Source organism: Leiobunum rupestre, chromosome 5, assembly GCF_980474605.1.
Source record: "Leiobunum rupestre chromosome 5, qqLeiRupe1.1.hap1, whole genome shotgun sequence".
Classification (NCBI taxonomy): Eukaryota; Metazoa; Arthropoda; class Arachnida; order Opiliones; family Sclerosomatidae; genus Leiobunum; species Leiobunum rupestre.
The window spans coordinates 58,681,104-58,700,408 of record NC_143388.1 but is presented as its reverse complement, the minus strand read 5'-3'; the positions used below and the strand labels follow the sequence as shown (position 1 = coordinate 58,700,408).

The 19,305-nt window shown below is 40.2% G+C and overlaps 2 protein-coding genes and 1 long non-coding RNA gene across 4 annotated transcripts; 2 read left to right on the top strand and 1 right to left on the bottom strand.

Annotated features, from left to right (window-relative positions):
- Nucleotides 1–1,318: 1,318 nt before the first annotated feature.
- On the bottom strand, nucleotides 1,319–2,107 carry LOC149945434 (uncharacterized). Its single transcript, XR_016480994.1, has 3 exons — nucleotides 1,898–2,107; nucleotides 1,675–1,807; nucleotides 1,319–1,599 (listed from the first exon to the last, which is right to left on the bottom strand). It is a non-coding gene; the product is annotated as an uncharacterized LOC149945434 (long non-coding RNA).
- On the top strand, nucleotides 2,100–12,155 carry LOC149945433 (tudor domain-containing protein 5-like). Of its 2 annotated transcripts, none has more exons than XM_090175665.1 (11): nucleotides 2,100–2,344; nucleotides 2,433–2,701; nucleotides 2,774–3,049; nucleotides 3,118–3,300; nucleotides 10,618–10,829; nucleotides 10,895–11,042; nucleotides 11,099–11,230; nucleotides 11,299–11,391; nucleotides 11,454–11,570; nucleotides 11,639–11,903; nucleotides 12,004–12,155. In XM_090175665.1, exons 1-10 carry the CDS (start codon nucleotides 2,152–2,154, stop codon nucleotides 11,897–11,899), a joined length of 1,884 nt encoding a protein of 627 aa, XP_090031791.1. In that variant the 5' UTR covers nucleotides 2,100–2,151; the 3' UTR covers nucleotides 11,900–11,903; nucleotides 12,004–12,155. The 2 variants fall into 2 exon arrangements, with proteins under 2 accessions (XP_090031791.1, XP_090031790.1); XM_090175664.1 differs by having other exon boundaries at nucleotides 2,101–2,344; nucleotides 11,296–11,391; nucleotides 12,004–12,154.
- A 4,030-nt stretch (nucleotides 12,156–16,185) lies between these two features.
- Nucleotides 16,186–18,726, top strand: LOC149945432 (uncharacterized). The gene is made up of 2 exons (XM_090176556.1): nucleotides 16,186–17,023; nucleotides 17,102–18,726. Exons 1-2 carry the CDS (start codon nucleotides 16,186–16,188, stop codon nucleotides 18,724–18,726), a joined length of 2,463 nt encoding a protein of 820 aa, XP_090032682.1.
- Nucleotides 18,727–19,305: the final 579 nt, after the last annotated feature.

The window sequence follows — 19,305 nt, the reverse complement described above, 5'->3', positions numbered from 1 at the left end:
AAAACCTAAAAGAGGTCTATTTTATTTGTATATAAACTCATTCGCTTGGTTCTAATAAAACACATTCAAGTTGCATCTAAACCTTCTTATATTGTGGTCACGGCCCACTGCGCATGCGCTCGCGTTCTCTCGCCCCATAGCGGCCCGCTCAAAGAATTTCAAATCCATGTATTGGCGCGAATCAAAAGTTTAGCGATTAGTGTCATCGTCGTCCGCCGGGAGCGCTTCGTCCCAACCCTAAAAACGCGTCTTTTTACAACCGATTTAACATCATACTCTATGGTGGGAAACTCAACAACTGATGAGTACGTGCTGCTAAAAAGTACCTAAATATTCTTAAAGCTAATTTTTTTCATTTTTATTTTGTAATTGAAAGTTATATTTCCATTTATAACTTAAAAATTAGGTTATAATTCAGTTTTTTTCAAATTGTTTAGCAAGAAAGTTAACCCTAGTTAGTTTTATTTACAACTTTTACCTTGTCTTGTAGCCATTTTTCCATACATATAACCAGAAATACATGAATTTCTGATATAACTATATAATTTTCATTATCTTCTAAAGAAAATAAAATGTTTATTTAGGTGGAATTTGTTCATTTTTATTATAAACATGTTCTAAGATTTACATTGTTTGAAACCCTTTTAAGAATAAGTTCCAATATATTTATATGGTTTCGAATTTCATTTATTAATAAGTCAATGGATTCACTAGATTATACAAACTATTGAAACGTAATGATACAGTTTACAGGTAATTAGAAATTAAATAATTTTTATTCAACAATTTAGTTACCCTTACATAACTAGATTAAAATGCTTTTGCGTTCCTTATTGCAAATCTAAGAAAGTGATGAAATTTTGTGAGAAAGATGGCTGAAAATCATATCACATCACGTGATAATTACAAAATAAATGACACATCAGCATCAAGTGTAGTATGCAGTTTACACTTTAGTGACACAGATAAAGGTACAGAATTCATCTTTAACAGACAATTGTGGGGCTTGACATTTTCAAAGAACCTGTAAACAATTTGGTTATAAATGCACTGGCGTCTCTAGACCCTTGGGGGTGGGATATACTGACCTGAAATTAAAAATTAGTAGTCCCTCAAAAATGTAAATAATGTTTAGTCATTTTCTTGCCTCTTAAAATCAAGTAACCAAATTCAAACAAATAGATTTATTGATTAAACGAATCAAATTTCGAATTGGGATTTACTACTCTCCGCTCCTTGATTTATATAACTATCAGACAGAGGTGGTTTAAAATATCCAAAGCAGAAGTTTGTTTGATTATCTCAATTGTTTTGACCTTCATATAGGGAGCGATTCCATATTTACGAGAAACTCCTGGAATTTGTAACAATTTGCCGAAGCTTTCTAAATGTCCTCTTTTACAGTGTGATTGCAATGACACTCATGCTTCAACTTCTGCAAAATTTATCTGTGACAAAATAATTCCACCTTTAGTTGATAATATAACACGGTTTAATTTCAGCTTGTTACGAGAAACTTAAAGAACTTAGTTTTAAGCCTCAAACGATAAAGTTTCTCCAAATGTGAAACGTCCAATACAACATTTACGGCAGTCATTCCTGGAAACAGATAAATAATAACTTTGTTTAAACTTCTCCATATTATGGATTGTAAATATTTAAATAATAACTTACTTTCCATTTCCCAGTTATTAAAATATTTGCTATTGGCTTAGCTACAAGCGTTAATTGTGATTATCCAAGCAGTCTTTTTCATCGACGTGTTGTCAACTGTAACAGCTGACTCAGTAGCGAGAGCATCTAACATCTGGTGATTTTAAAATATTATTTTCGGCGGGAAAAACAAACGTAAAAATTTTAAAAAAGTGATTAAAACGTATAAAAAGAGTTGATTTACCTTTCATTTCCTTGAAAATGCCTATTAATTCTTAATCTTTTTCATAATAAATCAAAAAACAACATATCTCCGTAGGATTCAATGTTAAAGAGGGGTCAGATTATAGCGCTCCAGCCTACGTAGCGGCCACAAATGGCATTCTCTATTTTGGGCTGATTTAGCGGGCCGCTATGGGGCGAGAGAACGCGAGCGCATGCGCAGTGGGCCGTGTTGTGGTACACTAAGCCAGGACATAACAATGGGGAGTTGGCGTTATGATCCTTACCCGTGAAACTTCAGGTTACAGTTTCATTTGTGTTCTTTCAAGTTTCAACTCTTTAAAAAAAAAGTTTCATTACGGAATTCTTGGCAGAGATTCTGAGATTGGAATGGCGATTCCCAACATTGTACAATTAAAGATAGACTTAAGAAATAATAAAATTTGTGTTTCCACCGAAGAAATAAAAAGTGAGTTAATCTAATGTTGATTTCAAAATGAGTATTTATAATAATTGGGTGATTAAGTGATAATTTATAATAATTTATTTTAATTTAGTTATAGAAGCACATGGAAATAAACTTAAAATCATTATTGAAAATACCCATGAGAAGGTCACTGAGTCTATAACTTTGCAGTTTAATGATAAAATTGTCTCAATACCAGAAACTAGTCAAACTACACAACATCCACCATCCCAACAGAGTTTTGGAGAGACTTCCTCTGAAGAACAAAATTTAAGTGACAAATTGGAAAAGAGAATGCGAAGGGTTCTAAAACAGCATCCAAATGGATTATGCATTGATACGTTCTTAGATGAATACGTAGTAAATACTTATTTGTTCATATTGTGGCCCTTTTTTTGCTAGTGATAACTGCATAAATATTTCTTTTAACAGAGGATCAATCATGAAATATTGAATTTAAAAGAGATCGGTTATTATGACATCGCCGAATTGGTGGACCAAAATCCAAACATTTTTGGAATTAGTCGTTCTGATGATGCCAAAAAAAGTGAAATCATCTATGATGCCCGATCTCTAAGACCAGATTTTATCAGTTACACCCCAAAGAAAACTAAGGACATCCCAAAGGATGTAATTTGTAATATAAAGTCTATTCTCGAAAGCTACCCTAATGGCTTATCTGTACAAGAGTTTGAAGCGAGCTACAAGGTTATAATACATTAAAAATATATTTATTAAACTTAATATTTTGTCTGACTCTTAAAAGCCTTTTTTAGATTAACTGTAAAAGCGAATTACAGTGGCGGGATTTTGGTTTTAGCACTAACGAAGACTTTTATCTGAAACTTTCGGAATATATTGGATTGGTCATAACAATATCACGTGGTGAAAAGCATTTGCAAATAGAAGACCAAAAATCAAAATTTGTTCCTCCAAGTACCATTTTATGCGATAACGAGGTATGGCTAAAAAATGCCTAATAACATAATTGAATATTATAACGGATGGCGGTCCCCTTCCCTGTGATACCACAACGTAATATACAGAGACAGTGAACTTCCACCAGCTATATTCGAGATTAACCCTCGGTTAATCAACGTGCGTGACTGAACATAAATCTAAGTCTTTGGTAGTGTAGGTGGAAGAATCAATTTTACCAATAAATATATTAAACAATTTATTTCCTATTTAATAAATTCTTAAATAACAAAATCAAATAAGAATTATAATAATTAATTTCAATTAAGTCCTTTTTCTCACCAAATACTCCATGTCCCCGCGCCTCTGTTAAAATCTTTTGCTCTCAATTTCCACGCTTCTCTTCTGCGTTTAAAACTCAAAGTCCCTTTTATATATTAGGGAAATCCAATATAAAAAATAAACTAATAAAAAAACTATGTTCTTTTGCGGCTGCGGCGGCGACATCTGGTAGGAGCGGTTTCTTAACTTCGATTGCAACGGATGGCGGGAATTTTAAGCTCCATCCGTTGTATTCCTCCCAATTGGAAGAAAGAAATCATAGGAAGGTTCGCTTGTAAGGGAACACAAAAAGAAAAAACTTTGGTAGTTCTTTTATATCACTTTCGTTAATCTGATGGATTTATATTGCTACGAGCTCTTTGACGAACCATTGGAAGGTCCGACGTAGCATAAGGGCAATGCTTTTGTATGTGTCCTCGAAAAAGGCATCTTTTACATCGGGCTTGAGAGTAGTCCTTAGTGGGGTCTTGATTCATCCCATAGACGAGTTTTGTGCTTTGCGGTACTTCCTTCTCGAGGACTGGTTCCAAAGAGGCCTGACTGACGGGCGTTGGAAGTGATGTACTGGGTAACCTTCGGAACGCTGTAAATTCAGTGACTTCTTTCCTAGTGGCCGTTGCTGGCCAAACGGTGGTCATGCCATTTTGATGTAATTGCACTTTTATGGGTAAAGATTCTTCCTTGGTGTCGATGACATCGTAAGTGAGCAAAATTTCGTCGAAATCGGTAACGGAGTCGTCATTGAGGTCAAAAGGTTCCTCGTCAGAAATATAAATTAATAATACGTCCTGGTTAGATTCGTTTGAAGTAAAGTCTATTAGATCCTCGAAGATGGCCGGAGGAGTGGTTAGATCAACAAGTGGGGATCCGTCTAAAAGTGACCTGGTACTTTGGTTCATCTCAGTATGGTCATAGTAGGGAATCGTGTTAACAGAAGATGGAACTAGTACATTATGGAAAGTTGTCTGTGTAGCGACGGTCTGCGTTCCTTGAGGTGTGTATACAACTGGTTCAATAGAAGCTCGATGGTGCGTTTCGGTTGAGAAGGCTTGAAAAAATCGTAGGCCACCAGTCGTCACGAGGCATACAGGGCAAGGGCAAAATAGCAATTGAAATATTCCCAAAGCGTGGGCGCCGAACAGAAAGGCGATGTCAGCTCCTGGAATGATGGCAATCTCCTGAAATTTCGCTGTTTGTCCCTCTAGAACTATTTGTACATCTTTAGCACTTCCTAAGAACTGGTCGGCAGGGAAATCGGGAAAACGGTGGAAAAAAGAGCAAAGAAGGCCCTCCGACGGAGGGTGTACTTCTATGTCTAATTTCACAACTGCTGCTGAAGTTAATATTTCCACAGGAATACCGATATCCAGGAAAGCGGGCATTCTCGTAGTACGGTCACCGACCTTTAAGAGCACTTGGTGCGTCGCACATAGTGTCTGGAAGGAAGGAAACATAATAATTAAAACTAGTCTGTCTTGATCTTAGCCTCTCTTAGACGTTCCCAAGGGGGTTTTGAAATGGCAATACGGCGAAACGAGAAATTGTCCACCGATAAGTCGATGGTGGGGTGCTCTTTCAGAAATCGTGATACTTCTGGTCTCGAACGAAGCCGTTTAGACGAGCCAGGGGGGTAATAATAGATATCTACACTCGGACCGGAAGCGCGAACGGTAGCTCGGGAGCACAATTCTCTAATCCATCCAGAACGGAATGGTTTTTCAAGAATTTCCTGGTCTTCATCCGTCATATTTTGGTCTGTTGTTAGTAGGGGATTGGTATCTAATGGTATAGTCTCGGAGACTATTTCGTTATGGGTTTCGTCATAGTTATTTTGAACGTCAGCCAAAGTCGTTTCCATTAACTCGTCGTTAGCGACGGGACCTAATTCAACTTCCGGCTGAAGTGGGGGGACTGAATGATCACAGAGTTCGTCAACTTCCAATGGAAGAGAGGAAACAGCGGGATCATGATAGACCTCTTGGGCTGGAACGTATTGCGGGCGGGCTGACGTTGAGGGAGCTTCGAGATCGAGGCGATCCTCCTCCCCCTCAACAAGGCGAGATAACGAATCAGAAGGAGCAGCCGCTAGTCCGGCGTGAAAATCGTCGGCGGTAGGGGCAGGGCGAGGTGGGGTTGAAGATGGTGAAGCAGGGATCAAAGAGGCGTCGGTAATATACAATTTTAATTGGGCGATGTTGCGTTTGCCTCGGGGTTCACCAGTGACGGCGTCGACAAGGTCATAGACGAGGGGTGAGAATTTCTGGATGATTCGGAGAGGGCCTTCCCACTTCGGAGTTAGTTTGGCAGCATGATACAGCGCGCCCTGGGAAAGTTCGTGGGTTGCGGCCCACACAAGAGTCCCAACTTCATATTCAATGGCATCACGACGAATATCATAATATCGGCGCTGATGTTCTTGAGCTTTACACATTAATTGCTTAGCATGTGCGAGATCTTCACGTAGTTGTTGGAAGGAACGGTCGTGGTTGTCTAAAATAGGATCAGGGGAGCCATCGACGGTCCATGGCATTCGAGGCTCTCTACCAGTGTTTAAATAAAAAGGGGAATGGCCGGTACTGGAATGCGGCGCGGTATTCATAGCGAATTGCAGAAACGGTAGGTGAGCGTCCCATAACCGATGGTTATTGCCCACGTACATTGAGATCATTTCGCCAATGACACGATTTTGACGTTCAGTTAAGTTCGACTGGGGATGGTAAATAGTTGTATGTTTGGGGCGAATTTTTAGAAGGTGACAAGTGTCGGCCCACAATGTGGATATAAATTGACGTCCCTGGTCACTGAAGATTTTTCGCGGCGCACCCCAACGGAGCACGAAGTCACGTAACTGTTTACAGCAAACTTCGGCCGTAATCCGACGTATAGGCACAAGTTCGACGTACTTTGTAAAATAGTCAACGAATACAAGGAGAAAACGATTTTGTTTTTGACTAAGGGGTAAGGGACCCATAATATCTACACCTATCATATCAAATGGTTCCACGGAAGTGGTAGATTGCATTAATCCGGGCACTCTACTGTTTCGGGCTTTATGCTGTTGACAAATAAGACAATTCTTTACAAAGTTTTGCACATCCGAACGGAGTGTAGGCCAAAAATAACGATGGCGTAGCTTCAGGATAGTTTTATCACGACCTCTATGGGCTGATGTTGGATGGTCATGTAACAGTCGAAGAGCGTCTTGCCGAAGACATTGGGGAAGATATATTTTCTGGGGTTGATTTTCAAAGGCCTTACGGTAAAGGATTGAATCGATAATTGCGAATTTAGAAAGAGCCTTTGGATCATTGTTATTTAACTGATTTCGAATAGCTACGCACTCAGGGTCTTGTGTTTGAGTATGACTAACGTCATTGAGTGAGAAAGTATAAAACATAGAATGAGGGGCAGGTGGTAATACTAAACTGTCCTCATCATCTATCTGTGTAGTAGAACGAAGCTCCATCGGAGCTAAGTTTAGAGGGGCTCGAGATAATGCATCTGCCACAACATTCTCGACACCTTTCTTGTAAACTATTTGGAAATTAAAAGTTTGTAAGAACATAGCCCAACGGACTAACCGCGCGTTGGGGTCCTTCACATTAAAAAGCCACTGCAATGATTTGTGGTCGGTTATAACTGTAAAAGGTTTAGATTCCAAATACGGACGGAACCTTTTGATGGCCCAGTGAATCGCCAAGCATTCTTTCTCGGTCGTAGTATATTTCCGTTCGGCGTCATTTAAAAGACGACTTGCGTACGCTAAGGGAACTTCGACATTATCTTGCATTTGGGATAGCATACATCCTAGCCCAAGATCACTAGAATCCGTTGTAACAATACAAGATTCACTAGGTTCAAATGTAGCCAAGGGACCAGCTTTATACAGTGATTCCTTAAGAAGTTCAAAGGAGCGTTGTTGTTCATCCTCCCAACGGAAGGGAACGTCCTTTCTTTTTAACCTATGCAAGGGTTCGGCTAATAAGGAAAATTTCGGTATAAACCTAGAATGCCAGCCCATGAGTCCCAGGAATCTTTGTAGTTGTTTAATATTAGTCGGCCTAGGAAATTTTTCTATGGCTTCGAACCGTGATCGATCAACATGAATGCCTGTGTCATTGACAATATGCCCAAGTATCTTAGCTTCTTTTAAAGCAAACTGACATTTTTCAACTTTAATAGTGAGACCGGCGTTTCGAAGTTGACCTAACGCGTATTCTATAGCTTTAATATGATCTTCCCAAGTTTCTGACACTATTAGAATATCATCAAGATAGACACAGAGATCAAATTCCTTACCATCGCGGAATAGTTCATCGACTAATCGTTGGAAGGTACTAGGGGCGTTCATAAGACCAAAGGGTAAAACGTTAAATTCGTATTTACCAGAGCTTGTGACGAATGCGGTCTTAGGGATGCTATTAGGGTGCATTTGGATCTGCCAATATCCCGAGCGGAGATCTAAGGCCGTAATGAATCGACCCTTTTTCATTCGGGTTAACATATCCTCGATATGAGGTAGAGGATAAGGATCTTTTACTGTAATTTTATTGAGACGACGATAATCGACACAAAATCTAACTTTATTTCCTCTATTAGGCTGGTATACTAACACGACCGGGCTAGACCAAGGACTTAGAGACGGTCGGATAATGTTACAACGTAACATTTCCTTAACATGATCTTCGATTAGTTTGTTTTTTTCGTCGCTTACTCTATAGGGACGGCTTTTTATTGGTAATTTATTTTCCGTTTTAATCTCATGAAAAACGAGGTTAGTCCGTCCCTCTTTTTCACTAAAAACTTCAGGGTAATTAAAGAATAAGGAGCGAAGCTCCTGAGCTCGACGGACGGAGAGATTTGACTTTTGAATAACCTGGTCTATTATTTCAACATTTATAGGGGTAGGTTTGTTTCTAGAGTTTTCGGTACTAAAAGGAACTCTGGCTTTATTTATTAGACAAGTGTTATTTTTAAAATCTAACATAGCTGAGTGTTGAGATAAAAAATCATGTCCTAAAATGAAATCGCACAATAGTGAGGGCACTATATGAAATTCATGACTAAAATAAACATTGCCGATTTTGAAAGGTATAATTTCAGAACCTCGCGTAAACGTATATTTCCCATCTCCCAACATAATACACTCGACTTGGTCGCCGTCCTGTTGTAAATTAGAGGGTAATTGGTCGGGGCTGTGGAGTTTATGCCACTGAGCGAGACTTATGAAGGAGACGTCCGCTCCAGAGTCAAGCCTAGTCACATATTCCCCGTGACTGTATTGTATTTTAATCCCAACGGGATTTTGACGATGTCTGTTTATTAGACCTAATTGGTACGGGAACTTATTCTGGGTTGCGCCCCCTGATCGGACCGACGCGTTCCCTCTTCGCGGCCCGGCTCGGCGTTTCCCGAACGTGGCGTTGGGCAATCCCTTGAATAATGGCCAATACCCGTACAATTAAAACATTTAACCTGGTTTGCTTGATAATTTCTGGCTGTATTCTCCAACGGAGAACCAGACGGAGTGGTTCTCGGCGGGAATTGGTTTCGAGAATTGTTAGACCTTGATGATTGAAAAGTGCGAGGAGTTCCGAAAGATCTTGGAGAAGGTGAAAAACGATTTTGTCCCGAATCAGGATGATAATTATTAAATTTTATGCCATTATGAGAACGTGGTTGGAATGGGCGAGAAGTATTATTCGATCGGAAGGAATTAAAAGCGCTAGAACTATTAGGATTCGAACGAAATGTTTGAGGGTGAGGGGTTGATGGTTTTTTTTGATCTTTGAGAGTACGTTCGAGAGCTTCGCACCGAGTTCGCAAAGCGGCTAGGTTATTTGAGGTAAACCCTAGAAGATGCGCACGAAGCTCGGGTTTAACATTATTCTTAATAATGACGGCTAACTCGGCGTCTGTTTCGGGAGTCATTAATCCGTTATTTAATTTAAACACTCTAGTTATAAAATCCGTGACGGGTTCATCATCTTTCTGGCTAACTTGTCGTAACTCGTTTAAAAGATGACGTTCGGTTTCATATGGTAAATAGTGGGCTCTAATAGCCTGTATAAAATCGAGTAGGGTAGTATTATCGACATCAGGATATATTACTTGTCTATACCATGCTAACGCACCTCCTTTTAGCATTAAGGGCATGTAATTCAAAATGGTAGCGTCAGCTAATTGATAGACTCTACGAAAATCGTCGACCGCAGTTAAAAATTCTCGTAAATTTTCCCCATTTTTACCGGAAAAGGATAATTCTTTCGGGGGTCGCGGTGGGCATTGAGCGGCTGTAAAAGCCTGAGCCATTGCGGCCGCAAAATCGTGCATATTAAATTGTGCCATTCCGTGTAGGTCAGGGCGAACAATTAGTTCAGGCTAACTAACAAAATTAACTTAAATGATTCTTCCACAGACAATAGCAATAAAATAAAGCAATATATTTTTAGAAAGACAGGGGATTTCGAGCCCCAGTTCGGGCGCCAGTATAACGGATGGCGGTCCCCTTCCCTGTGATACCACAACGTAATATACAGAGACAGTGAACTTCCACCAGCTATATTCGAGATTAACCCTCGGTTAATCAACGTGCGTGACTGAACATAAATCTAAGTCTTTGGTAGTGTAGGTGGAAGAATCAATTTTACCAATAAATATATTAAACAATTTATTTCCTATTTAATAAATTCTTAAATAACAAAATCAAATAAGAATTATAATAATTAATTTCAATTAAGTCCTTTTTCTCACCAAATACTCCATGTCCCCGCGCCTCTGTTAAAATCTTTTGCTCTCAATTTCCACGCTTCTCTTCTGCGTTTAAAACTCAAAGTCCCTTTTATATATTAGGGAAATCCAATATAAAAAATAAACTAATAAAAAAACTATGTTCTTTTGCGGCTGCGGCGGCGACATCTGGTAGGAGCGGTTTCTTAACTTCGATTGCAACGGATGGCGGGAATTTTAAGCTCCATCCGTTGTAATATGTATTTAGTATTTTCCCCTTATTTTAGCTTATTGTATCTCCTGTTGTTGGTGTAAATGTGCCAGAAGATGCAGCCACTTGCAAAGATAAATACATTCAACAAACAATTCTGAGTCACGAGGATATAGACGATTTTTTCAAAGTTTTTGTCTCAGAAGTTTGCAATCCAGGGTTATTTTTTATACAGCGTCTTGGGGAACAATATGCTAATGCTCTAGAACATTTAATGGATAACCTTGAGTATTATTTATCAATGTATGATTTAAACATAGAAACTTCTACTAGCATTTATTCCTCTTATTCAGGAAATTCTACCAAAGTTACCTTGTATCTCAAATTTACAAGATTCCCCACCATGAGTTTAAGGTGCATTTACCCTGCGCCGCATTGTATGAGGAAGATTGGCATCGCGCTATTATTGTTGGCCTGCAGCCTCAAGATGAAATTGTCGAAGTATAACCATTTCCTGTATAAATGAAAAACTTTCACTTAAATTCTTTCGTTTAAAGGTCTTTTACGTTGATTATGGAACAAGGGGCCTAGTTTCTAAAGATCACATTCGTTTTATTCCTAAAAAGTTTATGATGTTACCATCACAGGCTATTAAGTGCCGACTGGGTCTAGTGAAACCTTTCAATATGGTAAATAAATATACAAAACAATTTTTTTAATTTTAGAAATCTGATATTGTTAAGATTTTCTGTAGCAGTGTGGTTGGACTATTGCCTCTGCCAAACGTCTGTTAGAGTTAACCAGGCTTAAAGATCTGCAATGCATATTTCTGCACACACTTGGCCTTGATGTAATATTTTTACTTCCCCTTCCTCTTCGTGAGTTTAATTATATCAAATATTTTATTATCAGTATAAGAAAGGTCTGGAAATTGTGATAATTGACACAACTGGCGAGGATGACATTCATATCAATGATTTAATGATTCAGGAAGGCCACGCCCAGAAATGTCAAGAGGATATTAATTTGGTAATTTCAAACTAAATTTGAACCTCTCAGACTAGATAAGGTTAAGTTATTGCCACCCTTTTTGGTAGATTCCCAATTTTGAAAAAGCTGACGCAGCTTCAATCATGAGTTCTGCAAGTGCTGTAGTTGAGGAATTTGAGCAAAAGCCAAAACAAAAGGTTGTAGAATCAGAGAAAGTGTCAAATAGACTCAACCAGACGTTTCCAGAATCAGTGCAAAGGCCAAAGGCAAAGTCACCCGCAAGTGGGTTTGTCAACAGTGAAACACTTAATGTGGACATATTGCAACGCATCCTTGAATTGAAGCGCAACAAGTCTCCTAAATGTTAATTTGGTAATTTCTAACTAAATTTGAACCTCTCAGGCTAGACAAAGTTAATCTATTGCCACCCTTTTTGGTAGATTCACAATTTTCTTATTTAAATATTTTGCAGTTATGATGGAAGAGAAATCTCAATCTGATGAGAGTAAGACTTTGGCAGATCTATTTATAAATAGTTCACCAAAACTATGAAAAAAATGACAATTTATAATCCAATGAACAGTAATAATGCTAATAATAAGTGACTGTTCAGTTTCTAATACTTTTTTATTTTTTATATTTCTCAATAAACAAGTTTGTATTACAAATCCAATTCATACAATCTTCTCCATTTTAACCCAAAAAAATCAACCTTTTCAGACCCCTTGGGTTTGTGGTCGGGTCCCGTTATGTTAACAATTTTCAACCCAAAATTTGCATTCACACGTATCCTCGGAAAAATTCGGAGCACCCCCGCAACGATTATATCGCGTTGTGTAAACAGTCACCATTGTACATGCAAGCGTTTGAGATGGCTGAAAAGGTTCACTGACCAGTTTGGTAGCAATTCTTTACGCATTTCAGGTACCTTGAGTGTGCGTCTTTAAGTAAAAACCAATCTTTTTTTTAACGCCAAATGTAATTGCTATTGTTTTTGTCTGGAATCATCTTTCGTCTCCCCCCCCTATGGAAAGAGGATCACATGTGGATTTGGACTGGCCAAAGTGACAAATACCTACTCTCCGTATTTACTCCTGGTAAGACGTGTCTTTTGGTACATTAGACGGTTGTATGTGCCACCTACCGTTTGAGAGTAAAACGAAAAATTAAGAAATTTACAAGATGGTGCGGGGCTCATATAACCGAATTTATTCCCCATAATCAACACCACCACTACTTCCAATAACCTCTGGAATAGACGCTTCAATAAAACATCTTCAAGGAAATCGCCAAGTAATATATCCCAAAGCCAGGACCCCGCAAGTTATTATTATTATTAATGAAAGGGGAGAAGGGCTAAAGACATGCCCATTCGTGGACTTCGACCAGTGGTCCATTGTGCAACCCCAAACCTTAGCTTCTATTATTAATCCAAGATATAATAGAGTAATATCGGTGTTACATAACTTGGAGTAACTATAAAAAAAACTGCAGTCAGAAAGGTGACCATAACCGAAAGCTACAGGGCCGTCCAGTAACTTTTGCCCCGGGCTCTAAATTCCGTATGGATTTTCCGTACAGATGGTAGCAATATTGGCCCGTGGTTATGTCAAAATATGTATTTTTCAAAAATAATACAATTTCAATGATTTTGCTTAGGTTGGATAGTTACCAATCAGAATCAAGAATATTGCTAGCGGCCATTGATTATAAGTTACAAAGTGACGCGCGTGATTTGAAGTTGAGTGATACGTTGCTTGCTCCCTAATTATCTTCGTTTTAGTGTTATTTAGTGAGGTTTTTGTAATTTATTTGTTGAGAAAGTTTCCTGATACGTCCATTTTTCTTTTACTCTGAACAAAAAGGTGTTTTTCTTGGTTTTAAAAAAGTTTTCGATAGTTCTGTTAGTTAGGCTTAGCGGAGTTACCGCTGTAGCGAAGGAAGAGCGGCCCGTGCCAAAAGCACGGGCTAAGAGGCGCCATCCTGCAGTGGTAGGGTATTGGGCTTAGTCTTAGGTTGTTGTTGTCTTTATATCTTGCAAATAAAGGGCGAAAATGAATTCGAGTAAAGCGGACGTAACAAATGAGGACTTGTGCTATCTATGCAAAGAGGAAGATGCTCCTAAAAATAAGGGCACGGGGAAACCGAATACATGGATTGATTGTAGGCTTTGTAAGCAGTGGTTTCATGTGGAATGTGTGGAGCTGCGCATAGGGGATGCCCGTCGGCTAAAGGATATGTGGGAATGCAGTAACTGTTTCAAGAAGGATTGCTCGGTATATAGTCAAGGGCCCTTAGTGGCTATTCGATCGGTGGCAACCCGTTCCCTAAGCCAAAGTCAGCTTAGTCAAAGTCTAGTGAAGGAGCAGTTGCAAGAGCTACCATCTGCGATTCACTCCGATATTGTGGTTGGAACTAGCGGCGATCTGATTTTGGGTGGAACTAAAGATACTCTTGCTCTGGGGGCTATGTTCTCTAGTCTGGAGTCTTTGATTGTCTCAAAGTTTTCCATCATGGAAGAGCGGTTGACGGATGTACAATCTATCTTTTTCTGTGAACTGGATAGACGTGATTTGGTTAACAGAGAACGTTTCGAAACCATGGAAAAACGACAGACTGACCAGGAGGACTATATCAGCGGTCTAAAACTACAGGTGGAAGCTGTTGCAACTACAATGCAGGAACGTGAAAACGAATCCAAGGCAATGCGTGACTCGATTTCGGCTCTCTCGGGACAAGTTGATACGCTAAAGGGTCAGACTATGAAATTTAAAGACTCTGACACTGCTCTTGTGATGTTGTGGATGATCTAGCTACTAATTTAGTCGCCTTTGGTGTGGCATTTGATGATCTGGACTCACCTAGTGGTGCTGAAAATTGGCTTCGGAAAAATTTGGGGATTGATGAAACTGTTCATTTCAGTGTCAAATCGTGTCAACGCTTTGGTAGAAGAGAGGATAAAAAAGACAAACCGGTGTTGATCTGCTTGGACAGTGCTGAAAGTAGAAAGTCCATACTTCTTGTCGCCAATAGGTTGAGAAACCATCAAGTACCGGAGTATAGTCGCGTTAGACTAGCGCCCGATCGCTCTAGGGAGGAAAGAACATTCTCCGAATTTCAGAGGTGGCGAAAAAACCGTTTCCAAACTAACAGAGCTGTCGGCAACCTCAAGGATGGTGATGGAAAAAACTTGACTCCTGGCCTGCCTTCGGGGAATAAGGTTTAGGAATTCACGGGATCCCGATTTCCAATGTGGGATGCCGTTTGGCTACCCGAAGGGGAATTAGTAAAAAATATAGACGTGTCCGATCTCTTTTGGCAAATAGTGTAAATAGTTCTTTAAAATTTGGTTTTCTTAATATGCAGGGTGCTTCCATACAAAAGTGGATGGAAATCGATTCAATTTTTAGTAACAAACAATTAAATTTTTTGTGCCTTTCTGAGACTATTTGCGGGAGGGGAACCTTCCTCCTCCATTTAAGGGTCTCACATGGTTCGGTTTGAATCGTAAGGGTCGTGAGAAAAAAGGTAGAGGGTTGGCAGTTCTGTGCCGAGCTAGTGAATCGTGTAATCTTGTTATGTCTTGTTCAGAGCATATTTGGTTCTCTCATGAACGGTTCCCGGATCTTGTCATAGCTCTAGTGTATTGTGCTACGGGTAAATGTAGTGGAGTTTACAATCATAAAATCTACGACTGTTTAGCTAAGGATATTGAAGGGAGCCGAAAGAGAAAACTTAGGTAGTTGTGAGAATATGACTTCCGCAGTAAAGACGAGATTTTTTTGGGACTTTTCCGATTTGGAGAAGATGGCGGAATATATGTGGAAAATGGAAAATTGGGCGTCATCGTCAGGTGATCAGTGTTCGTATAACGAATTCGTTGACGCAGTTAGATCGGTCATGTCCGAAACGTTACCTCGCCGGAGAAGTAAAGAGTGTCATAATAGACAAGATGCGTGTCTTAAAAGCTGGTGGGATTCTGAGGTTAAGTTGGCAATACTTAAGCGAAAGACGGCGTGTAGAATTCATCGTAAGGCGTTGGCTCAAAAGGAAGATACGGCAAGCACGAAGGTGAAATGGGAATCTTATATGAAGGCTAAACTTGAGTGCAAAATGTTGATTGAGATAAAAACAGGGGTTATTAATAAAAAGGTCGAGAAAGACATTATGACTGCTGGAAAAGATCGCGGTAAAAAGTTTTGGAAATACTTAAAAAGGCTACGAAAGGCAGTACGTAAATCAAAGACGCCTACGAGTATTAAAGGTGAAAATGGTTCTATCTTATCGGAACGGGAGGAAATTGTCAATCGCATCCGCGACTACATCCTGGACCTCGAAAGCGAGTTATTGATGAAATCGGCGCCGACAAGTCACTTAGAAAGGGCCGAAGTTGATCGAAGCCTGATTTCGATTGATATCGTGGAAGGACCTTTCTCAAAGGAGGAATTGGAATTAGTATTGCGAAATTTGCGTTCGGGAAAGGCAGCCGGTCCTGCCGAAATCAGGTTTAGGAATTCACGAAACCCCGATTTCCAATGTGGGATGCCGTTTGGCTACCCGAAAGACACGCAGGGGAATTCGTAAAAAATATAGACGTGTCCGATCTCTTTTGGCAAATAGTGTAAATAGTTCTTTAAAATTTGGTTTTCTTAATATGCAGGGGGCTTCCATACAAAAGTGGATGGAAATCGATTCAATTTTTAGTAACAAACAATTAAATTTTTTGTGCCTTTCTGAGACTCATTTGCGGGAGGGGAACCTTCCTCCTCCATTAAAGGGTCTCACATGGTTCGGTTTGAATCGTAAGGGTCGTGAGAAGAAAGGTGGAGGGTTGGGAGTTCTGTGCCGAGCTAGTGAATCTTGTAAACTTGTTAAGTCTTGTTCAGAGCATATTTGGTTTTCTCATGAACGGTTCCCGGATCTTGTCATAGCTCTAGTGTATTGTGCTACGGGTAAATGTAGTGGAGTTTACAATCATAAAATCTACGACTGTTTAGCTAAGGATATTGAGGAATTTCGGGCTAATGGTGTTCTTAGTTTTTGCATCGGCGGAGATATGAATGAACATCTTACTGAATTTGATGGTTCGGATTGCTATAACGGTAATCTTTTGAGAGAATTTGCAGAAGAACAAAGTTTTACCATAGGGAATTTGTTAGACAATTGTGTTGGTCGCACTACTAGAAGTAGTAGGAACAGTAAGTCTACCATAGACTACGTCCTCTTTAGTGCTAACGTTGTCGATAATGTTATGTCGATGGAAATTGACGAATCTGGATCAGATAGCCTTGGTAGTGACCATAACTTGGTTTCCGTTTCACTTCAGCCTCGTTCCAACTTAAAAGCAAACAACGATCAACCAAAAACTGATTCAGTTCCTGACGGTGTACCAGTGAAGACATTCTGGGACTTCGATAACGAGACAACTCTAAAGGCTTACAGTGACGAAATGGAAGAGTGGGCGTCTACGCTAACTGCTCAACCCTCGTATGGTGATTTTGTGGAGGCTATGGAAGCAGCAGCGCGGAAAAACTTAATAAAAAAATAACCTAGTGTCATTTTGAAGAAAGGTATTGTGCCAAAGAAATGGTGGGATAAGGAAATTGCTGATGCCATTCGTGCCAGGAAAAGAGCGTGTAAGGATCATAGACAGGCGAAATCTCAGGGCTGCACGGTGGAAGTGGTGCTTACAAAGTGGGTCTATTATCTACAGAAGAAAAATGAAGCTAAAGAATTGATAAGAAAAAATATCCAACTTGTTAATAAACGTATTGAGAATGATATTATCAAGGCTGGCAAAGCGCAGGGGAAAAAGTTCTGGAGGTATATTTCTAAAATGCGACGTTTATCCTCCCAATCTGATTCTGGATTAAAGGGTTTTCGGTCTAAGTCTGGTATTCTTCTGTATGAAAAATCCGTCATGCAAGCCCGAATTCAAGAATATATAGCCGACATGGAGGCAACGCTATTGAGTCGTCCTACTGTGACGGATAGCCAAGCGCACTCCGTGGTGAAAGTTCCAACTGTAACTCCAGCCGAACGCCTTAATGAACCATTCTTACTACCGGAGTTTTTGGCCGTTATTAAAAAATTACAACGGGGTAAAGCAGCTGGGATGGATGACCTCTACGGGGAACTAGTTCTGGCTCTTGGTTCTTCAGCTCTTCAATGTCTGTTGTCCATCTATAATGAATTCCGAAAGTCTGGCGATATTCCTAGTAGTTGGAAGGAGTGTCGAGTCAGCTTGATTCACAAGGGAAAAGGGAAGCCCGAAGATGATTTGGATTCCTATAGGCCGATAGCCGTTACTTCTATTATGTATAAGGTGTACGCAATTTTGTGGAAGGAACGTCTTGCTATTTATATGGAGTTGAATGGTTTTTTAAACGAGGCGCAATATGGGTTTCGACATGGTCGACGAATTGCTGATAATTTGTTCGTGTTAACACAACTTATTGAACTTTACCAATTAAAGAAGCGGCCGCTTTATTGCGGTTTCCTGGATCTACAGAAGGCCTATGATAGTGTTAGGTTACCCCAACTTTGGATGGCCTTGAAGAACATGGGAGTTGATTCTGATACGATAGACAGCATTGAGCGCTTGTATGCAGGAAGTAGTTGTGTCTATAAAGCGCAAGGAGTTAACACCACTCCTATGAAGACTTCTGTCGGCCTTCGTCAGGGTTGTCCGTTGTCCCCCCTACTGTTTGTTATCTACATAAATGGATTGGCTGATCGCCTGGAGTGGTCCCCTCATGGTGCTTTTGTGAACGGGAAATATGGACGTCGTTTGAGCTGCTTGCTCTTCGCAGATGATGTTCTCTTGTTGGCGGATTCAGCGGGAGGCCTTCAGGAATTGTTGAATACTTGCACCTCTTTTGCGGAAGAGTGTGGATTGCGCTTTGGGAGTGATAAGTCTAAGGTTTTGATCTTTGGTTCAGAGGGTGGAAGCGATACGTTCACTTTGCATGGAGCTAAAATTGAGGTCGCTACAGAGTACACGTACCTAGGAATTATTTTTTCTTCAAACGGAAATGGATATTCGGAAGCCTATGAACGGAAGTTGGTGTCTAAGGCGACGAGTCTCCGATGGGCAGTGAAAAATTTGGCGAAAAATTCTTATAACAACTACTCTGTTGGGCGCACTTTATGGAAGTCGGTGGCGGTTCCCGCCCTTACGTATGCAATGAGGTGATGGCACTCTCGAAAACTTCCATTCCAGCGCTGGACTATGCACAAAGAGAAGCCGGTAGGAGTGCTTTGTCTGCGGGTCCCTGTACTCCGAATGCTGCTATTAAAGGGGAGCTTGGTTGGAGCACTATGCGTGAGCGTGAGGCGGTCAGCAAATTGAAGTACTTGGGTCGGCTGATGTTGATGCCAAGCCACATGTTTCCTGGTATCGTGTTTCGGGCCTTGCGTCAAGAAAATGTTAGTACAGGTTTTTTTCGGCGGCTAGAACATCTTGACAAAATTTACGGTATTGGCACTAAAAGGAGTGAGGCTACGAACGAACATCAATGGGCCACTATTGTAACAAAGGACGTGCGGGAATCTGCAAGCAAACTGTGGAAGACTGAAATAAGAGAGAAGCGTAGCCTCTGCCTATATCAGTTGAAAAGTGTTCCAGCTCCAGAGCCCTTTTACGACGGATCGTGGCAGAGTGGCCTACTTTTTGATGCCCGTTGTGGTGCTTTGTTAACTGGTCAACGACAGGCCCAACTTTTCGGTGACTTGCCGGCATGCAAACTATGTAACCATGAGGTCGAAGACCTAA

Coding starts and splice junctions, on each gene's coding strand:
- LOC149945433 (XM_090175664.1), top strand. CDS start 2,152: ATGATCCTTACCCGTGAAACTTCAGGTTACAGTTTCATTTGTGTTCTT. Junction 2,702..2,773: donor CGTTCTTAGATGAATACGTA/GTAAATACTTAT, acceptor TTCTTTTAACAG/AGGATCAATCATGAAATATT. Junction 11,392..11,453: donor TGCACACACTTGGCCTTGAT/GTAATATTTTTA, acceptor TTTTATTATCAG/TATAAGAAAGGTCTGGAAAT.
- LOC149945432 (XM_090176556.1), top strand. CDS start 16,186: ATGCAGGGGGCTTCCATACAAAAGTGGATGGAAATCGATTCAATTTTT. Junction 17,024..17,101: donor AACTGCTCAACCCTCGTATG/GTGATTTTGTGG, acceptor TTTTGAAGAAAG/GTATTGTGCCAAAGAAATGG.